This window comes from Cibotium barometz, chromosome 19 (assembly GCF_041138505.1).
Source record: "Cibotium barometz isolate CiBa-2024 chromosome 19, ASM4113850v1, whole genome shotgun sequence".
Classification (NCBI taxonomy): domain Eukaryota; kingdom Viridiplantae; phylum Streptophyta; class Polypodiopsida; order Cyatheales; family Cibotiaceae; genus Cibotium; species Cibotium barometz.
The window spans coordinates 8,972,247-8,990,336 of NC_141064.1; the positions used below are offsets into that span (position 1 = coordinate 8,972,247).

An 18,090-nucleotide genomic window follows, 5' to 3' on the forward strand; every position below is an offset into this window, starting at 1 on the left:
ATAGATGGTATACCACTGTCCAAAATATCATGCATGAGGCTAGTGAGTATGGGGTCCCCCTCAGCTACGTCACATGGAAAGGCAGCTCGATGGCGTTGGAGCATGTCCTGAATCTAGAGCTGATGTGTGAGGATTACTGTTATTACTTAGTATTTCATCCACTATCTGTGTATTTAAGACTGAAACTGAAAGTAGACTTAAACACAGATGTTTGATTGATTGATTGAAATTGTGATACAACAGGCTCCTTATATAGGAGTCTAAGAGACACGAATGAAAAGACACATCCCATGACCAATAGTCATGACTCTAGGCGAAGAGACACATCCTTTGGACGAATAGCTGCAACCATTGGGTGAAGAGTTGCAACCCTAGAGCGAAGGGGTGTGACCAGTCGTCGAAGGAGTGTGGCTCTTGATGAAGAGGCATGTCTCTAGAGCGAATAGTCGTGACCTTCTGAGTGTAGGGGTCCTCTGTAATCATGTCACTTCAATATCTGTAACCATGAGGAGATTGTGTATAATGAACTAAGTCACAATCGTGACATTCCCTCCCATTTAAAATAAAACCCATGTGATTAAATGAGAGTCGGTCGTCTGCCAAAGAATTCTTGGAGGAGTTGAGGATATTGTTGCATTTCTTCATCTGTCTGCCAAGTAGAATCTGACTCATCCAAGTCCATCCACTTAACAAGAAATTCTGTAGTAATCTTCCGTCTTGTTTCTTTCTGACGAACGTCAAGAATCTTCTCAGGAACAAGAATAATGTGATCATCTTCAATCTCAGGAACATAAGAAGATAACTCCGGAATAGATGAATCTCCTTGTATGTATTCCTTGAGCCAAGAGATGTGAAATGTCGGATGAATTTTTCCCCAAGATGGTGGAAGATCCAACTTATAACTGACAACTGAAATCTTCTTTATAACTTTAAATGGACCATAGAAACGCGGTCGCAACTTCGGAAAGACTGACTTTACTGTCTTATATCGATGCGGTGCAACATAAAGCAAAACCAAGTCACCTTCTTGAAACTCAGTATGCCTTCTGTGCTTATTCGCATACTTTTGATATTTCTGCTGAACATGAACCAGTCTGTCTCGAACTTGCACAAGAATATCTTGCATTTCTTGAATCAACTGATCTGCTAATGCCACCTTGTGTTGAAGAACAAAGTTTGTGGGCACAAGCGGAGTGTGACCATATGCTGCTTGAAAAGGAGTCATTCCAGTGACTGAATGCGGAGAATTGTTGTAAGCAAACTCCACAAGAGACAAATATTCTTCCCAAGAAGCTAATCTTGTCTGAATATAATGTCTAAGCATTTCTTCCAAAATTTGATTTACTCTTTCTGTCTGTCCATCTGTCTGAGGATGATAAGCAGAACTGAACAAGAGATTTGAATAAGGAAGTCCAAAAATGTCCAGTAAACTTCGGATCTCTGTCAGAAACAATAGATCTTGGCAATCCATGAATTCTGAAAATATGCTGTACGAACAACGCTGCAAGATCTGGAGCAGAAACTGTCTTCTTGCAAGGAATAAAATGTGCCATTTTGGAAAACCGATCAACCACTACTAAAATTTGAGCATTGCCTTTCTGCGAACACGGCAAAGTAGTGATGAAATCCATGCTTATGCTTTCCCATCTTTCCTGAGGAACTGGCAAAGGCTGAAGCAATCCTTGAGGAAGTTGTCGTGAAGCTTTCATAATTTGACAAGAGTGACAAGCTTTAACAAACTTAATAACATCCTATTGCATCTGAGGGCAAAAGTATGTTGCTGATAACAGACGATATGTCTTGTTAATTCCAGGATGAGCTGCAAAGGGTACTTCATGATGCTCTTGATAAGGAGTTTCCGCAAAGATGCATTGTGAGGAACACAAATGCGATCTAAGTAATAAAGTAAATCATCTGCAATTGTATATGCGGCAAACATATTCATTTCTGCAACAGTAGGATGAAGAGATTTGAGAGCTCGAAAGACATCTCCAAAGTCTCTATCTGTCAAATACTCATGCTTAAAACATGCAGGAATCTCCATCTGCACATTTGAGATAGCAAAGTTTGTAGCTCGAGGCATGCGGCTCAAAGCATCTGCTACCACATTCTGTAATCCAGGAACATAGAGTATCGCCATGTGAAAATTCGCCAAAAATTCAACCCATCGTCCTTGACGAGGATTCATCACTGGCTGAGTAAAGATGTAAGTCAAAGACTGATGATCTGTCTTAACCACTGAATCTGCACCAAGAAGATAATGCTTCCACGTTCTATAAGCATGAACAATTGCCAAAAATTCCTTGTCATAAACGGGATATCGCATTTGAATAGCCGAAAATTTATGACTATCAAAAGCAATAACACGATCATTCTGCATAAGAACGCCTCCAGATGCTCTATCCGAAGCATCGGTCATGACGTCAAACGGCTGAGTTGGATCGGCAATAGCCAAAACAGGCGTAGTTGTCAACGCATGCTTAAGATCATTAAAGGACTTTTCAGCTTCAAGTGACCATTGCAATTTATCTAACTTTGTGAGGGCCGTCAAAGGAGCATCAATCTCTGAGAACTTGTGAACCTTGGTGTGGTAAAAATTTGCTAATCCCAAGAAAGATCGCACATCTGAAATTGTAAGTGGCAAAGGCCAATCAACAATGACCTTTATCTTCTTAGGATCAACTGCAATACCATGTCCAGAGATGATGTGTCCACGATATTCCACATGATCTTTGAAAAACTGACTCTTCTTCTTGTTGATGTACAAGACATTCGTACGGAGTACGTCGAAGACAATCTGCAAATGTTGCTTGTGATCTGCTAAAGTCTACTGAAGACCAAAATGTCATCCAGATAACCGATGACAAACTTATCCAAGTAAGGACCAAAGATGTCATTCATCAAAGTCATGAAAGTAGCTGGGGCATTGGTTAACCCAAAAGGAATGACCAAAAATTCATAATGTCCATACTTTGTTCTGAAAGCTGTCTTATACTCATCTCCAATTCGAATCCTGATTTGATGATAGCCTGACTTCAGATCAATCTTCGAAAATATCTTCGCACCAAGCAACTGATCAAAGAGCTCATCGATGCGGGGCAAGGGAAACTTATTCTTGATTGTCTGCTTATTAAGGGCACGATAATCAATGCAAAGTCGCATAGATCCATTCTTCTTCTTGACCAATAAAACTAGAGCACCAAAAGGACTTTTGCTTGGACGTATATGACCTTTATCCAACAACTCTGCCAATTGTCTCTGAATTTCTTGAGATTCTGAATAAGAAACTCGATAAGGAGCTCGAACTGGCGGTGGTTGTCCAGGAATTAGATCAATCGTATGATCTACAGAATGTCGAGGAGGCAATGTCGTTGGCAGCTCGTCAGGAAATAAATCCTTATAAGGTTGAAAGAAGGGCTGTTGTAAATAAGAAATATCTGATGGCGAGGATTCCGATTGGTCAACTGTATTGTCTTCTGCTTCTCGCAACATAACTAAGGCAGAAGTGCTGTCGCGTTTACGCACTAAGCGTTTGACTTGCATAGCAGAAACCACAGTAATCGGCTTAGAATTAAACAACCCTCGTAATTCCATTTCTCGATGATTATGATAAAGTCGAATGGAATGATCTCGAAAGCTGATCAAAGGATCATACTCATATAACCAAGACTGTCCAAGGATCATGTCATAGTGTGACAAAGGCATAATAGAGAAATTCAGTTGATCCTGATAGTCCTGAATCTGAAAATGCAACTGCTGAATCCGTTTACTGCAATGTAGGAAAGAACCATCTGCAAGTTCCACTTGGAAAACTTCCGCACTCTGCTGAGTAGGTAATCGCAACTTGCTGACGAGAGTAGTTCCCACAAAATTAGTCGAGCATCCACTATCAACAAGAACATTGATAGGATGCTGGCCAATAAATCCCAATAAGCTCAAAACTTGATTGGAAAGGTTAACAGGCACTGAAGTATGGTTGTGGGCATTCAGCATTAAAGCACTGACAACTTTAGAAACTCCCACTGCATGAACCACCTGCTTGCCTTTTTCTGGCGCAGAAGGATGATGAGGATGTCCATGTTCACCTTCTGGGAAACATTCCATGTTGGAATTCTGGCGAGAATTACGCTTTGGGCACTCATACCACCTGTGTGGTCCATTGCAAATTGTGCAAAGACCTGAAGGGTTGGCTTGAGAGGTTGAAGGTGCCGATGTAGAGGCTTGCTGACCTGCTGAGGTATCGCGGCGAAAATTGCGGCGATTGTTGGGTCGGCAATCTTGCCAGTTGCGTCCTCGATTCTGATTGTTGTTGGAAGAGGATCCTGTTTGGGAGACTGCTGCCTGACCTGAAAATCTAGGCCGAAAGGGCTGTTGCCGAGTAGATTGCTGACCAGAGGATTGGGAATAGTGAGACTCAGGTTGAGATAAATTTCCTCTGCGATTGTGCTGGGAGAAACGAGCACTGTTTGAGGACCGATTGCCAAAGAAGGATGTCCTGGGTTGTCGTCGTAGATCTCCAAGGCGCTCTACGTAGGCAATAGCAGCATCTATGGTGAGAGGGTTGAACTTCTGCACATCTTCCTGTAAGTTGGGTGCAAGCCCATCGATGAAGCTGTGTAGCTTGTCAGCGGGGCCGAGGCTCTCAATTTCCAGAGTTAAACGTTGGAACTCTGTGATATAGGCGGCTGAGGATCCTGTTTGCCTCAGGCAGCGGAGAGCAGACTGGGCATGGTAGACCGCACTGGCAGGTTCAAAGGCCTTGCGGAGGGCGCGCCGGAATTTATCCCAAGTAGGAGTGTGTTTACCGTCTGCAACACGTCGTTGCCACCATAGAAGTGCTGTATCCTTGAGTAGGGAACTGGCTAAAGCCACCTTCTTGCTTTCGACCAAATCGGTATTGGTCAAATATACCTCCATTTTGAATATCCATTGGTCAAGCACGCGCTTGTCGCGGCGACCATTATAAGGGGCAGACAGTTTGACATCGAGTTTCTTTTTTTTGTGCAACATTAAATATTTTATAAAGAAGTTGGAGTTCTGCATTGTTTACCTCGGCAGTTGGATCTGGTTCATCTTCATTTTCTGCTACCGAAGTCTCTGAAGAAGATGGTTGTGGATCACTGGCTGGTGTGCGCGCTGGATGGGGCCGCTGCAACTGGTCGAGCCGTCTGCTGCTGCTAATGGTAGATAGACTTGTCGAAAAAGTCTGCTGAAGTGTCTCCATCTGCTCGCGTAATAATGTAATGGCCTGCATTTGCTCGTCTTGTTGCTGGCCCTCTTCCTCTGAGATAGATGGCATGTTGGATCTACTAGAGGGAGTAGCGCAGAGAAGCTGGTGAAATATGTGGTACTGCTGGAGGAGAGAGTGACAGTGAATCGTCTCCCAATTCTGCTAAGAAATCGGAGCCTAACTCCGAAGGCTCGAAGTCTTCCACCTCGTCGAGAGGAGGTGTCTCTGCAGGGGTTAAGGGAGTGTAATCTGGCAGAATGAGCTCGCTGTATACTCGAACCAAGGGCTGGAGCGAGATGATCCGGTTCACTGCATCCACACGGCACTCGTCCAGGAAATATGCAAGATGTGGGTACCGTCCCAAAATAAACTCGTAATGAGCAAGATGGTGTGCTGGACACGTCAAGTAAATATGCTAGATCACCCACGCCTGGAACTGAGTGGCGTGGCGGTGACTGACGTATAATAAAAAGTCCAGGGGACCTGGTACATAAACTGGAGCCGGAACAGGTTCTGCAACAGGTTCGGGTAATGGGACGGGCTCCGGTGTGGGTGTCTCGCGAGGATTTTCGGGCAATATGGCTTCCGGGACCTCGTCTATGTACGAGATGTAAGGCGCGGGCTGATTGCTGTTGGGTTCCATTGGACACCTGGTTGAGAAGGGGAGTGTGTGCCAGAGTGGAGAGAAGTCCCTGGCATGGCAGCGTGGGAGAGGAGCGCACCTTGTGTGGAACAGCGTGCGAGAGAAGCGAATGGGCTGGCCGGCGGATGAATTCGTTGCGCTGGCCCCATTCGCTCTTTTATATTTATTTTTTTTTTTAATGCGTTGGTCGGCTGGTTTCCTTGCGCTGGTCGCTGGCGGGTGTCCTTGCGCTGGTCGGCGGCGGCAGGTTTCCTTGCGCTGGCGGCCGTGGGATGCTGGCGCCCGACTGCTTACGTGGCTTGTCGAAGCCACGTGTATTAAAAAAAAAAGGCTTAAGTGTATAAGTCTTAAATCATAAGGCTTTTTGTTAATGTGAATCGTTACGTTTTTTTTCTTTGTTGAAAAGTTGACGCTTCGCCGACTGGAAGGATGCGCCGCTTCGAAGGCTGGATCACATCGCCGACCGGCAGCCACTCTTAGCAATCAAGAGGCACGCTGGCAGCAAACAAGGCGAAGAGAGGGGGGGGGCTCCAAATTCAGCAGCGAAGGGGTGCCATGCGAAGAGGTGCCATCTCTTGGTGCCATCGTTCGTGTGAAGGGATGCGAACCCATGCACGAAAGGGCACAACCCGATGAAGAGGCTCACGAAGGGCTACCAGCAGGAAATCTCTGCACGCTCACCAGGTACGCCACACACACATCTGTGCATCTGTCTTCTATATGTGAATTGAGAAAGAAGGTTTAGGTTACCTCATACTCGTAGATGCAGGTTCCATCTTTCTTCTGCTTCCATACAACGCCGGGTAGGGGAGTAGAGCGGAGAGGGTGAGAGGCTCACAACCGTAGGCCCGGGAAAAAAAATTTTGCTCTGATACCACTGTGAGGATTACTGTTATTACTTAGTATTTCATCCACTATCTGTGTATTTAAGACTGAAACTGAAAGTAGACTTAAACACAGATGTTTGATTGATTGATTGAAATTGTGATACAACAGGCTCCTTATATAGGAGTCTAAGAGACACGAATGAAAAGACACATCCCATGACCAATAGTCATGACTCTAGGCGAAGAGACGCATCCTTTGGACGAATAGCTGCAACCATTGGGTGAAGAGTTGCAACCCTAGAGCGAAGGGGTGTGACCAGTCGTCGAAGGAGTGTGGCTCTTGATGAAGAGGCATGTCTCTAGAGCGAATAGTCGTGACCTTCTGAGTGTAGGGGTCCTCTGTAATCATGTCACTTCAATATCTGTAACCATGAGGAGACTGTGTATAATGAACTAAGTCACAATCGTGACATGATGAGGGGATCGTGGCCGATGTTCCGGGGGACCTGGGGCATCAGGCACGCTGGAATGCAGAGGCGCAGTCCGGGGCAACTCCTCTCAGTGAGGTGGGTCCCGAGCAGATCCAGGTGGGTCCACGAGATCCATTTTCTGGGTGTCCTCCTCCTGGGTCCGGAGAAAGCTAGTGAAGGTTGGCTGGTGAGGGAGGGGTTGCAGTGGCAGGGCCCGAAGCTCACTCAAGAAAGTGTCCCCGTGTCTGCGGAGCTCAAGCAAGAAGAGCCCTAGGCAACGCTGGTCCCGCAAGTCAATGTGTCATGTGCAAGACATGTGCAGGGCTGCTCTCAGAGCTAATCCTGAAGGGCAACAAGATAAAGAGATAGGTTAGAACCAGATCAAGAGAATGGGTTGCTGTTTTTGGCAACCAAATGACTAGTGGTGGACGAGGTGCTGTCAGCCAGCGCATGAGTGAGCGGAGGACCGGCAGTTGGCTAGTCCACTAGTTTATTCCAAGGCCTATAAAAGGCAATGTTGCTCATCATTTTTATTCATTCAATCCTTCTTGGATTGGATCACTAGATTAGGGCTTAGATTAGGTATTTTACTACCTTTTCAAGGCAGCCAAGGGCTGCAAGATTGTACATCCTTTTTGTACCATATGAATATACTGAATACTTAGTTATCTCTCTCTCTCTTCTCTATCCTCTGTATGCGTTTTGCATCAAGTTGTTCCAAGATGGCGTTTAGGCTGAAAGAAGACTCTCGGAGCTTCTCCATGTGACATTGGTATCAGAGCTTCAAGCTGGTTCTGAGATATTGTTGCTACCGATGTCCCACCCACCCTTCCTACATCACGCATGAATGAAACCATCGCCCGTGTCTTCATCTTTTGATGGTGTGGGAAATAGGCAACATTGTCTTAGCATGAGGCTCAGTAAGGCTAAATATTGATTCAGTCCCAGATGAGGGTGCACAGGTCCAAGGTACAGGAAAGTGCTCAGGTATGAGGCCCAAGGAAAAGAACACAAGTCATGGAAGAATTCCCAAGAGGTTGGTTGGTGGTGTTCCACAAAACCCAAGGGAATAGCAATCCTGTGAGTTAAGTGCCACTTGGGGCACACCAAGAAAGGCGTTCAGGCAACGGTTCCACGGGAGGATGATCCTCCAAGGGGTGGAGTGAGAGCGCCAAACTCGATACTCAAGAAAGAAGACTAGAGAAAGTGTTCAAGGACAAGGCATGAATGGAAAGGAGACTGGATGGAACAGATGCACGGATCTTCATCTGAGTTGGAGTGGATTTGGAGTCTGGGCCGGGTTTTCAATGAAAAGGTTGCCAAGAAGGGAAGGATGACAAGTTGGGACTTCGTGAATAGACAACGGGATGATGACAGTCATCCAAGAACAGAGATTTGGAATTCCATCATCAAGTTTAGCAGAGGGGGATGTCATGTGCAAGACATGCACTGGCTAATCCCAAGTCTAATCCTAAAGGGCAACAAGATAAAGAACTAGATAGAACTAATTTGGAGCTGATTGTGGAGCTATAGCAACTAAGGTATGGGCAGAAAGGCGATGGGACTACCCAGGAAGCTATCGGCCAGTGTGCAAGAGGAAGGACATATGTCGGCTACAGCAAGTCAGGTATGCTGTCCAGGGGACTTGGCCGATAGCAAGTCAGCCAGCCCACCAAGGCATTCAAGGCCTATAAATAGGCAAAGCTTGGCTCATTGTCACTCATTCAACCTCTCATAGGCTGGGTCATAGAATAGGCATAGATTAGGGTTTCTACCTTTTCATGAAGGCAACCAAGGGTTGCAAGATTGTTTATCTTTTTGTACATTGTAATATACTGAATAATCAACTATCTCTCTCTCTCTCTTCTCTATCTTCTCCTTGCGTTTTGCATCAGCATGTTCCAAGATGATGTTTCCGGCTGAAAGAAGACTCCCAAAGCTTCCACATGTTACATTGGTATCAGAGCAATAAGGCTTAGCAAGGCTAAACACTAATTCAATCGGAAGTCCTAGATGAAGGTGCGCAGGTCCAATGTACAGGAAAGTGCACAGGTACAAGGCCCAAAGAAAGGAACACCAAACATGGAAGCAATTCCCAAGAGGTTGGTTGGTGGTGCTCCACAAAACCCAAGGGAATGGCAATCCTGTGAGTCGGGTGCAACTTGGGGCACACCAGGAAAGGCTTTCAGGCAACAGTTCCACGGGAGGATGATCCTCCAAGGGGTGGAGTGAGAGCGCCAGACTCGATACTCACGAAAGAAGACCAGAGACAATGTTCAAGAATCACGTCATCAAGTTTAGTAGAGGGGGATGTCATGTGCACAGCTATTCTCAAAGCTAATCCTAAAGGGCAACAAGATAAAGAGTTAGGTTAGAACCAGATCAGGAGTATGGGTTGCTATTTTTGGCAAGCAAACGACTCGTGGTGAACAAGAGGTGTTGTCGGCCAGCACATGAGTGAGCAGAGGACCTATCGGCTACAGCAAGAAAAACATGGTTTTGTCCAGGACCTGGCCGAGCAACAGTCGGCTAGTCCACTAGTTTATTCCAAGACCTATAAAACGCAATGTTGCTCATTGTTTTTATTCATTCAATCCTTCTTGGATCGGATCACTAGACTAGGGCTTATATTAGGTAGTTTACTACCTTTCCAAGGCAGCCAAGGGCTGCAAGATTGTACATCCTTCTTGTACCATATGAATAAACTCAATACTCAGCTATCTCTCTCTCTCTCTTCTCTATCCTTTGTATGCATTTTGCATCAAGTTGTTCCAAGATGGTGTTTAGGGCTGAAAGAAGACTCCCAGAGCTTCCGCATGTGACAATGATCCTAGAGAGTGGGCCAAATCCCTCATGGAACCCTCCCGTGGTGGCCATACTGGGCAGCGACATGTGTAATGCTCCTCTGTGTCAACCTCTGCATGGCATAATAGGCAAATCCTCTCCTCCTTGGGTCTCCGTATGAGTGTCTCCACTCTAAGGCATAATAGACGAAACCCACTCCCAGGCCAAATCCCTCATGGAACAGACAGTGAACCCTCCCGTGGTGGCCATACTGGGCAACGACATATGTAATGCTCCTCTGTTTCAACCTCTGTGTGGCATAATAGGCAAATCCTCCCCTCCTTGGGTCTTCGTATGAGCTCCCGGGCTCTAAAGACACGCTCAACTCTACCTATCTCCACTCTGAGGTGGTGGGAGGAAACCCGTACTCGCCAATCACAATCCACGTGGCATGGGACATGTGAACAGTCAGGTAGCACACGTACTGGATGAATCCATCCTCAATGAGCCTGAGGAAGTAATATCTATAGAAGTGCATCTTCGGTGGGAGCTCCAAAGGTGTGATCCATGTGCAGTGGGTGTAGATGCTGAGAAGATCTAACCGGATAACCTGGTTGGTGTCCTCATGAGAGAGAGAGAGCTCCAAGCCTCCACATACAACTATACGCAGCCCTGTACTATTGGAAGTTTAATCCCTCCCTACCTAGTATACCGAGAGCAAAAGAATAGAGCTCGGCAAAGATAGAGGTACCTAAGAACCTTGTTCATATGTGAGGAACTTTAACAAGTTCAGCAATTAAGAAACTTTATAAAGGCAAATTAAGAAACTTGAAAGGAGGAACATTTCAAAAACTAAGTGGACCATATGTCTAAAGTGCGGTATGTTCCATACACAAATAAAACGAACAGGGTAAAAACATGTCCCACAATGATACAATTGAGCCTCTACAGCAAACATTCTGAAGTTACAAAATTATTGCAGCTATGAATTGCTAATGTTCCATCCAGGCTGCCTTACACGAGGAAGCATTTCTTATATCATGCAAAATTCTTGATCAAGGCCAATCCCCACAGCTTATAGTAACTGCACACAATGCCTAGCCAGATTGGACAAAACACAGAATTTGCCACAGTCAAAGATTTCAATAGTGTGACAGCAAAGGCTCAAAGCAAAAAATATTCAGCCTTGATCGAGACGGAGAATTCACTTTCAGAGATGCAAGACTAGCATCATATTAGTGTGGAGTTCAGTAACTCGTGGTTCCAAGTTCTCACTGCCTCTTGTAGGAAGTACATTATCCACAATGGAAAGATAATAATATGACTGTCCTTGTGTCCTTCCCGATGCCTGATTCAATACAAGAGAACATGGAGGTATGCTAGAAACATTGGGATGCTCGAGCAATGGTACTATCGTGTACAGTCAGTCCGGTGAGTTAAAAAAAGACATGGGTACAAGATATGTAAGCTTCATGAAGATTCAAAATCAACACCTTAGGCAGTTTGACACAAAGTATCAGCAAAGCTGGCATTGAAAAAGAAAAGGCTCAATTATATCACTTTAAAGGGACCATTTAAAGGTCACTTTCAGTCTCAAGATCCCAAGCCATCAGTGGGTGAATCCAAGCAAACTTGAGGAGTATCATTTCAGTATGATCCTGAGTTTGTCTATCCCTAGGCATAACTTGCATCAATAGTTGATAAAGAAAGGCAAGGAATCTTCCAAATGATAGCATTATATACCTTCATAAGGTCAGAAAAATCTGAACTTACGAATTGAGAGATTTGAGAAAGAAATAACAGTGAAGAAGGGCAAAAAAGAAATAATAGTGAAGAAGGGCAAAGACAAAAACAAAGCACTTGAAAGATCAAAAATAAATAAACTAAAATAAGCTACTAAGGAGAGGAAATCAAACTCGAGGGAGAGAGACTTCAAGATTGTCGTTTTGATAGGCAACTTCCAAGATATACTCCTATCCCTTTTTACCAATTGTCTGCAGCCAACGCTTACAAGTTGCTCTTACCGCCCCCATGGATTGACGATCATGCAAATCGCCTCTAGCATATGTCACAATGTCTTGCTTGGTGGAAAGCTGCATTAAAAAGAATTTGGAAGAGCGGATTCCCCCTCAAGGAATGACTTTCTATGGAGATGTTTGGTTGGGGTATTCCCAGTGGGAACTCTTTAGACACGAAGGCATATTGCCACTACATCTTGTAGGTGGTACTCCCATCCTAGAAAAACAGCGCGTCTCCTTCTTTGGAATTGCTTCACTCTCGGGGTTTTCTTGATGATTTGTCCGATTACCTCCAGGCTCGTTTTCTTGGGAGGCGTTTTGAGCAAATGTTTTGGCTTTTTGGTTGCCTTTCTCCTCCACTACCAAATTATACAAACTTCCTTAACTGGACTAGATTCTGGCATCGTGAACCATCTACCATGCTCGGAATCAACTCCTCTTCTCTGGTGAAGATATTCAGCTCTTTGCTTACTTTCAAATAGCCCTTTTACAATCCCTCCGAGATTCTCATGAAATTGGAGGGCTTTTCTTCCAACAACTATAAATGTTTTCCCACCATTTATGAACTAAGTAGGAGCTACCTCTGGGACATCTATGAATGTACATTGTTTTTTCTAATGAGGGTGGTTTCACTATAAAAAAAAGGTGTATGCATGCCCGTCCACAACAAACAAAAAAAAGTGTGTGCGTGACCTACCATCAGTTATACCTACTACCATTGCAGTTTCGCCTTCTCCTGCTGTTGTTTCCATCCGGTATGTAATCAATATGAAGAGTGATTTGCTGTCGTGACTATCCGCCTACTCACTTGTCATCGCATGTACTTGCTTGCTCGTCTAAACCTGTTGTAGCCTATTTCCTATCATTCCTCCTTCGCTTCCCCTCATCCTGCAATTTGCAAACCGCAACGCCCATGTGTGCGCGTGCACAGCTCCGTGTGTGTGCATGTGTGTGTGTGTGTGTGTGTGTGTGTGTGTGTGCGTGTGTGTGTGTGTGTGAGACAACCTGTCTGTGTGAGTTTTTCTTTCCATCATGGTACAACCTACGCCTACTTATCATAGACAGGATTCTTCTGGCGAGCCCAAACGCAGACAATTATAATCTGAGTTGCAACCTCGACAATCCGAAATTGCAACAATTTTGTGACACTCTTGAGGAAGGATTTGTGGACATTCAACGAGCCTAGGATGCTCCTATGCCGGATTATCGTTTGAGAATCTTGGGCCATGATCTCTTCGATCCGATAACGAAATTATCACAAAAAGTAATAATTATTTTTTTCCTTAGTAAAATGTCTTCTCCAGCAAAAGTTGGTCAATGGATAAGAGCCATGCTTGGGGGATGCTTCATGGGAGGGGTTTACTTTGCAACGCGAGGTTTTTAAGAGGTGATTCTCACTGAATCCAAGTACAAACAAATGCTATTGGAAAAGTTGCCTTTGTTCTTTGGACAACAAATGATGCATGTTTACCCTTGGTTGCCTACTAAAGATTTTATCAAGCATAGATACCATGTGTGGGTAGGAATGGTAGATCTCTGAGTGTATATGTGCCCTGCATTGTCTTTTTTTACTGAATCACCGGGTAAGGTTGTATACCCTCCCAAATCTTCTAGCAATGTAAATAGATTATGTATTCTTTAAGATATAGACAAACCAACCCCTGACAGGGTAGCAATGGATGTTGAAATGCAAGGAATCCCGACACAAGAATTTTCTTTAAGATTAAATAGCGAAACCTTGAAGGTGATTATGTATTCTTTAAGATTAAATAGCGAAACCTTGCAAAAAGTTTGGACACATGCAATCGAAATGTCCGTCGCTTCTATTACAAGCGCCTGTTGCGGCCATGCCCTCTCCACAAGCTGCTCCTATGACTTCAGTGCAAACTCAAAAGAAGAAGAATGTTACGCAATTACCGCCGCATACAAGCTTGCATAAAGGGAAAGCGAAAGTTGCCACAACAAGCTCTCATGTGGTAAATGGAAAAGAAACAGACAAACTTGATTCTGATGCATGACAAACTCCCAAAAAAAAAACTCCTAGTCAAAGGCCTCTCCATTGGACAAAGGGAGCTTCTACATCTTGATCAACTACAAGAATGCCTAACACTTAAGGCAAGATTTCAAGAGTAGGTAGGATGTGTGCTACATTAGTGAAGGGTGATTCTTTGTTTGCTCATGGCACACAAACCCCATTGCATTGAAATATAGTTGATGTTCAAGATGCAAAATGCTCTTTACATGGTGGCATAAGCAGTTAGGCTACCTTGCAAGTTGAGATATAGCCTCTCTTTTCACTCATATTATAAATATATTCATACCAATCAAGTGCTTTACTTACAATATACAAAGCCTCTGTGATGCAAATAAATGGAGGCTTTTTTGGTCATATTTAAACACTATACATCCCCATGTGGTTTGTTTACAAGAACATAAGCAGCACAGTTTTGCTGGAAGACAAGGAGTCTTCTCTAGATATCATATTTTCTATGTGAGAACCCAAGCGTTTTCTGACACTCTTATGATGGTTAAGCATGAGTTGCAGTGATCCAAATGATCGTTGGCTTGTGATGCAATGTATGATTGCAGGAGAGCTATATAAATTTGCAAGTGTTTGTGCATCACAAACTTCTACACATAGTGCTGCGATGTGGCGCTCCTTATGAACATATCCATGGATTTCAAATGCTTTTATTATAGAGGATTTCAATAATTTGCCCGACTTTCATAGAAAACCTCTCACCGCTCTTACATAATGCATTCGGAAAAGCAAGTTGGGCTCAAACAATGACTTCTTTAGATACATGTGATTTGTGGAGACAACTCATGCCACGTCAGAAGGGTTATACTTTCTATTATAATGCTTTTACGCATTACTGGGCATGCTTACACAGATGGTATCATTCACCGGTATGGCTTGGCCTGTGCTTTGGCATGGCTGACAATGACTGTTCATTACCTAACAAAAGGCTACTTATGATCAACAACAGTGATTTGTCACATGCTCATTTCGTTGATTTGGTACATTCAGCTGCACATCCCCTTGCGATGCATTACAAGAGGATATAGATGTTGCTTGGTTCAATTTTGTACAGCAAATGCAGCACAATGGCAGATGGTATATGGGGGAGAACAGAAGACAAGTGTGCAGTGTAAGAGTACACTGAAATTAGCCAGCTTAGAGAGCTGAATAACGATGAACAGCAGTTGTTAATAGAAGCTAAAAATTGCCTCCTCTGCCATAATAATAATCACAAGCTTAATAAATGGCAAAATAGGGAGAGACAGAAGCCACTACTTGATAAGGTTGCTCGTCAAAATCTTTTATCAAATAAACTTAACATGTAGTGGACTTGCCTGCAAGAATCGGTGCCAATCTTCGAGAGCCTCCTTTGCCATACTCACTCCCACAACAAAGACAAGGGGTGAAATCAGACTTGAGGCCGAGAAAGGAGAAACCGGAGTCAAGGAAAGGGCGGCTGTGAAGAGGAAGTAGATGTTGGCCACGCGCCGGAACTGCTCAAAGAGAGCCTTGGGAAAGAAGGTCACCAGGTTGTATTTGGTGGTGGACACCCAGTTGGAAGGGTAACGCACATGATGTTCATCCTGCCTGCTGATCAGCACAACTCGAGAGAAGCCCTCGCCTCCTATGGATGAAGAAGCTTCATCCTCTCCATGTGAACGCCTGGCACATGAGTATGCGTAAAGATTGCTCCAACTCATTCTCCTCTGCCTTGATTCTGCCATGTCTATTGGTTGCAAACTGAGTTTGCATGTTCCCTTAGTAGTCATTGGCTCAAGAGCTTAGCTTTGACAGACGATGGACCAAAGAAGTCCTAGCCTCTTTGCCACCGCTCTTCTATACATGATGCTTCTGAACACTGCCTGCTCCCTGCTGCTGCAGACAAAAACCCTGCTTGGTGCAAAGAATTAATAAACCCTAGTTCTTCTAATGTAGATCCGAATTCTCACAGCTCTGATGCCAATGACGCGCTTCCGTGATGTGTTTCGCTTCCTTGAAGAATAAAAGGCAGTGGCAGCTTCTCCGAGCGACGCGGGAAAAGGGAGAGAGAGAGAGAGAGAGAGAGAGACTTTCAATTATGTCGCCATAGCCAAAACGCTTCTATCATGCGAGTCTGGAGAAAGGGAATCGAAGCAATGCGTGAGGACAGAGGGAAGAATGAAGTAAAAGCTGGAGACACCATAGCCGCAGGGGTCGGAGGTCGGAGACCAGTGTGCAAGGCTTGCAGGCTACAGCTGCCTAGGTGGCAGGCCCGGAAAGGGTACGCATTGAAGCGTGGCTCCGTGTATGTGTGAGCATGTTATGCTGGCTACGAGCCGTCGGCACGTGCAGCGCGTGGACGTATTTCGTCATTTCCGTCGGCACGTGCAGCGCGTGGACGTATTTCGTCATTTTGATCCTTTGGCCAACTTAAGGTTGAAGGCTAAACATATTTTGGGAGCGTTAAAAACTTGTAAAAATATTTATTGGCCTACGATGAAAAACTTGGCCGTCAAAAATTACATGTAATGGACAAGGGTGCCCATCAAAACACGGGAAAAAAATAAAAAGAAAACAATCTTGTCTTGGAAGCTTTAGGCAACCCTACTTGGCACCTTTCACACAACTAGAACATTTAGACAACCATGATATATTAGACTATAAGACGCAATACATTGCTTTTTACGAGAAAACTTACAATTCACTACCACCAATAGCAAGAGGCCTGGAGAATTGTTTGAAAAAAAGAAAGGAAACTAGATTGTAAACCAATAACTCTTTACAAACACCAAAACCAAATTAGCAAATATGGTATATGTGCGTGTGCATTGCCTCTTCTTGGAGACATTGGTATGAAGTCGTCACCTTCCAATATTTCCCTCTTCAACTCTACAAACCGTTCAGTACAAACACGTCTTGCAAATCTCCTTTTGTAGATCAGTCAAGCGAACCTTGTTTTTACCCGTATAGAGCATACAACTCCTACTAATTTCGTTGGCGGTGTTGTTATGGGCATAAAAGCAAAAGTGGGATTTGTGGAGATCCTTCATACAATATCCAATCATACCTTCAAAGGTATGTATGCGATTTGCTTTAATACATGACAAGGCCTCCAATGGGTTTGCAAAGATCATATGCCAAGTAGAACTTGTTCTCCTATTGTAATTAAAGATGTGACCATCGATTTGACCACCATTTGAAAATGGAGGTGGTGAAGCGTCCCCTTTCTCTATGGAAAATAACCTTTTGATGCATTCTAATTTGACAGAGCTTGTATTGGTTCCTAGAACGATAAGACCATGTCCCATTACCAGCCACCCCTACAACCTTATGTTAGGGTTGAGAAACCTAGGGCAATGTGAGAAATTTGTTATTCATCAAATCGGTAGAGAATGCCGACTTTTTCTTTTTATTGGACACTTTGGTACACACACATATAAAGAATGTACAAATATTAGATAAATTATAGGAGTGAATAAAAGAGAACAAATACACGCACTTATAAAGAAGGTACAAAAATTTAAATTGATTAAAAGAGGATTTGATTTTGTTGTTTATCACCATGGTTGTGAAGGAGGACTTGTTACAAGACCAAGGTACATGGAGAATTGATTCATCCACAAATTTATAAATAACAAAAATAAACCATAGCTACCATAACATAACTCAAAAGCATAAAATCAAAGAACATGCATGTAGCTCCACTTCCACGACATGAGTATTTTGAGAATTGTATTCAATAAATAGCCCAAGGAGCTATTAATAGTTGTGCATACAGAATTGGGCTTGCTTTTCCACTTTTACAAAAATAGCTCAAGCACTAGAGCTTGTTGACACTCTAAGTATAAATAATCAAAACTCTTCTAGCATATGTGCTAGGAATATAGCAACGCCATACACAAGCGTGCATAACTAATTTGTACAAACATTTGGCACGTGGCCAATAAAAATAACCTTGTGCTCATTTGCACATATAATAACCTTGCGCACATTCTCACATTCCATTAAGGTGATTTTTGCACACATTAAAAGTTGTGTAGAAGCAAATGCTACAACAACAACATAATGCTCAAAGCTATCGATGTTATAACCGGCAATGTAAACTCAGAGGTCCGA

The 18,090-nt window shown here is 43.8% G+C and overlaps 1 protein-coding gene and 1 pseudogene across 2 annotated transcripts in view; both read right to left on the minus strand.

Annotated features, from left to right (window-relative positions):
* LOC147628196 (putative phospholipid-transporting ATPase 9) overlaps positions 1–16,292 on the minus strand; it is a 50,085-nt gene extending 33,793 nt beyond the window's left edge. The window contains exon 1 of one of the 2 annotated variants that reach the window (XM_086813246.1): positions 15,330–16,292. In XM_086813246.1, coding sequence (XP_086669372.1) covers positions 15,330–15,764 — 435 coding nt within the window. In that variant the 5' untranslated portion in view covers positions 15,765–16,292. The remainder of the gene's footprint in view (positions 1–15,329) is intronic. The other variant, XM_086813245.1, reaches the window with a different exon arrangement.
* On the minus strand, positions 578–5,391 carry LOC147628197 (uncharacterized; annotated as a pseudogene).
* Positions 16,293–18,090: the final 1,798 nt, after the last annotated feature.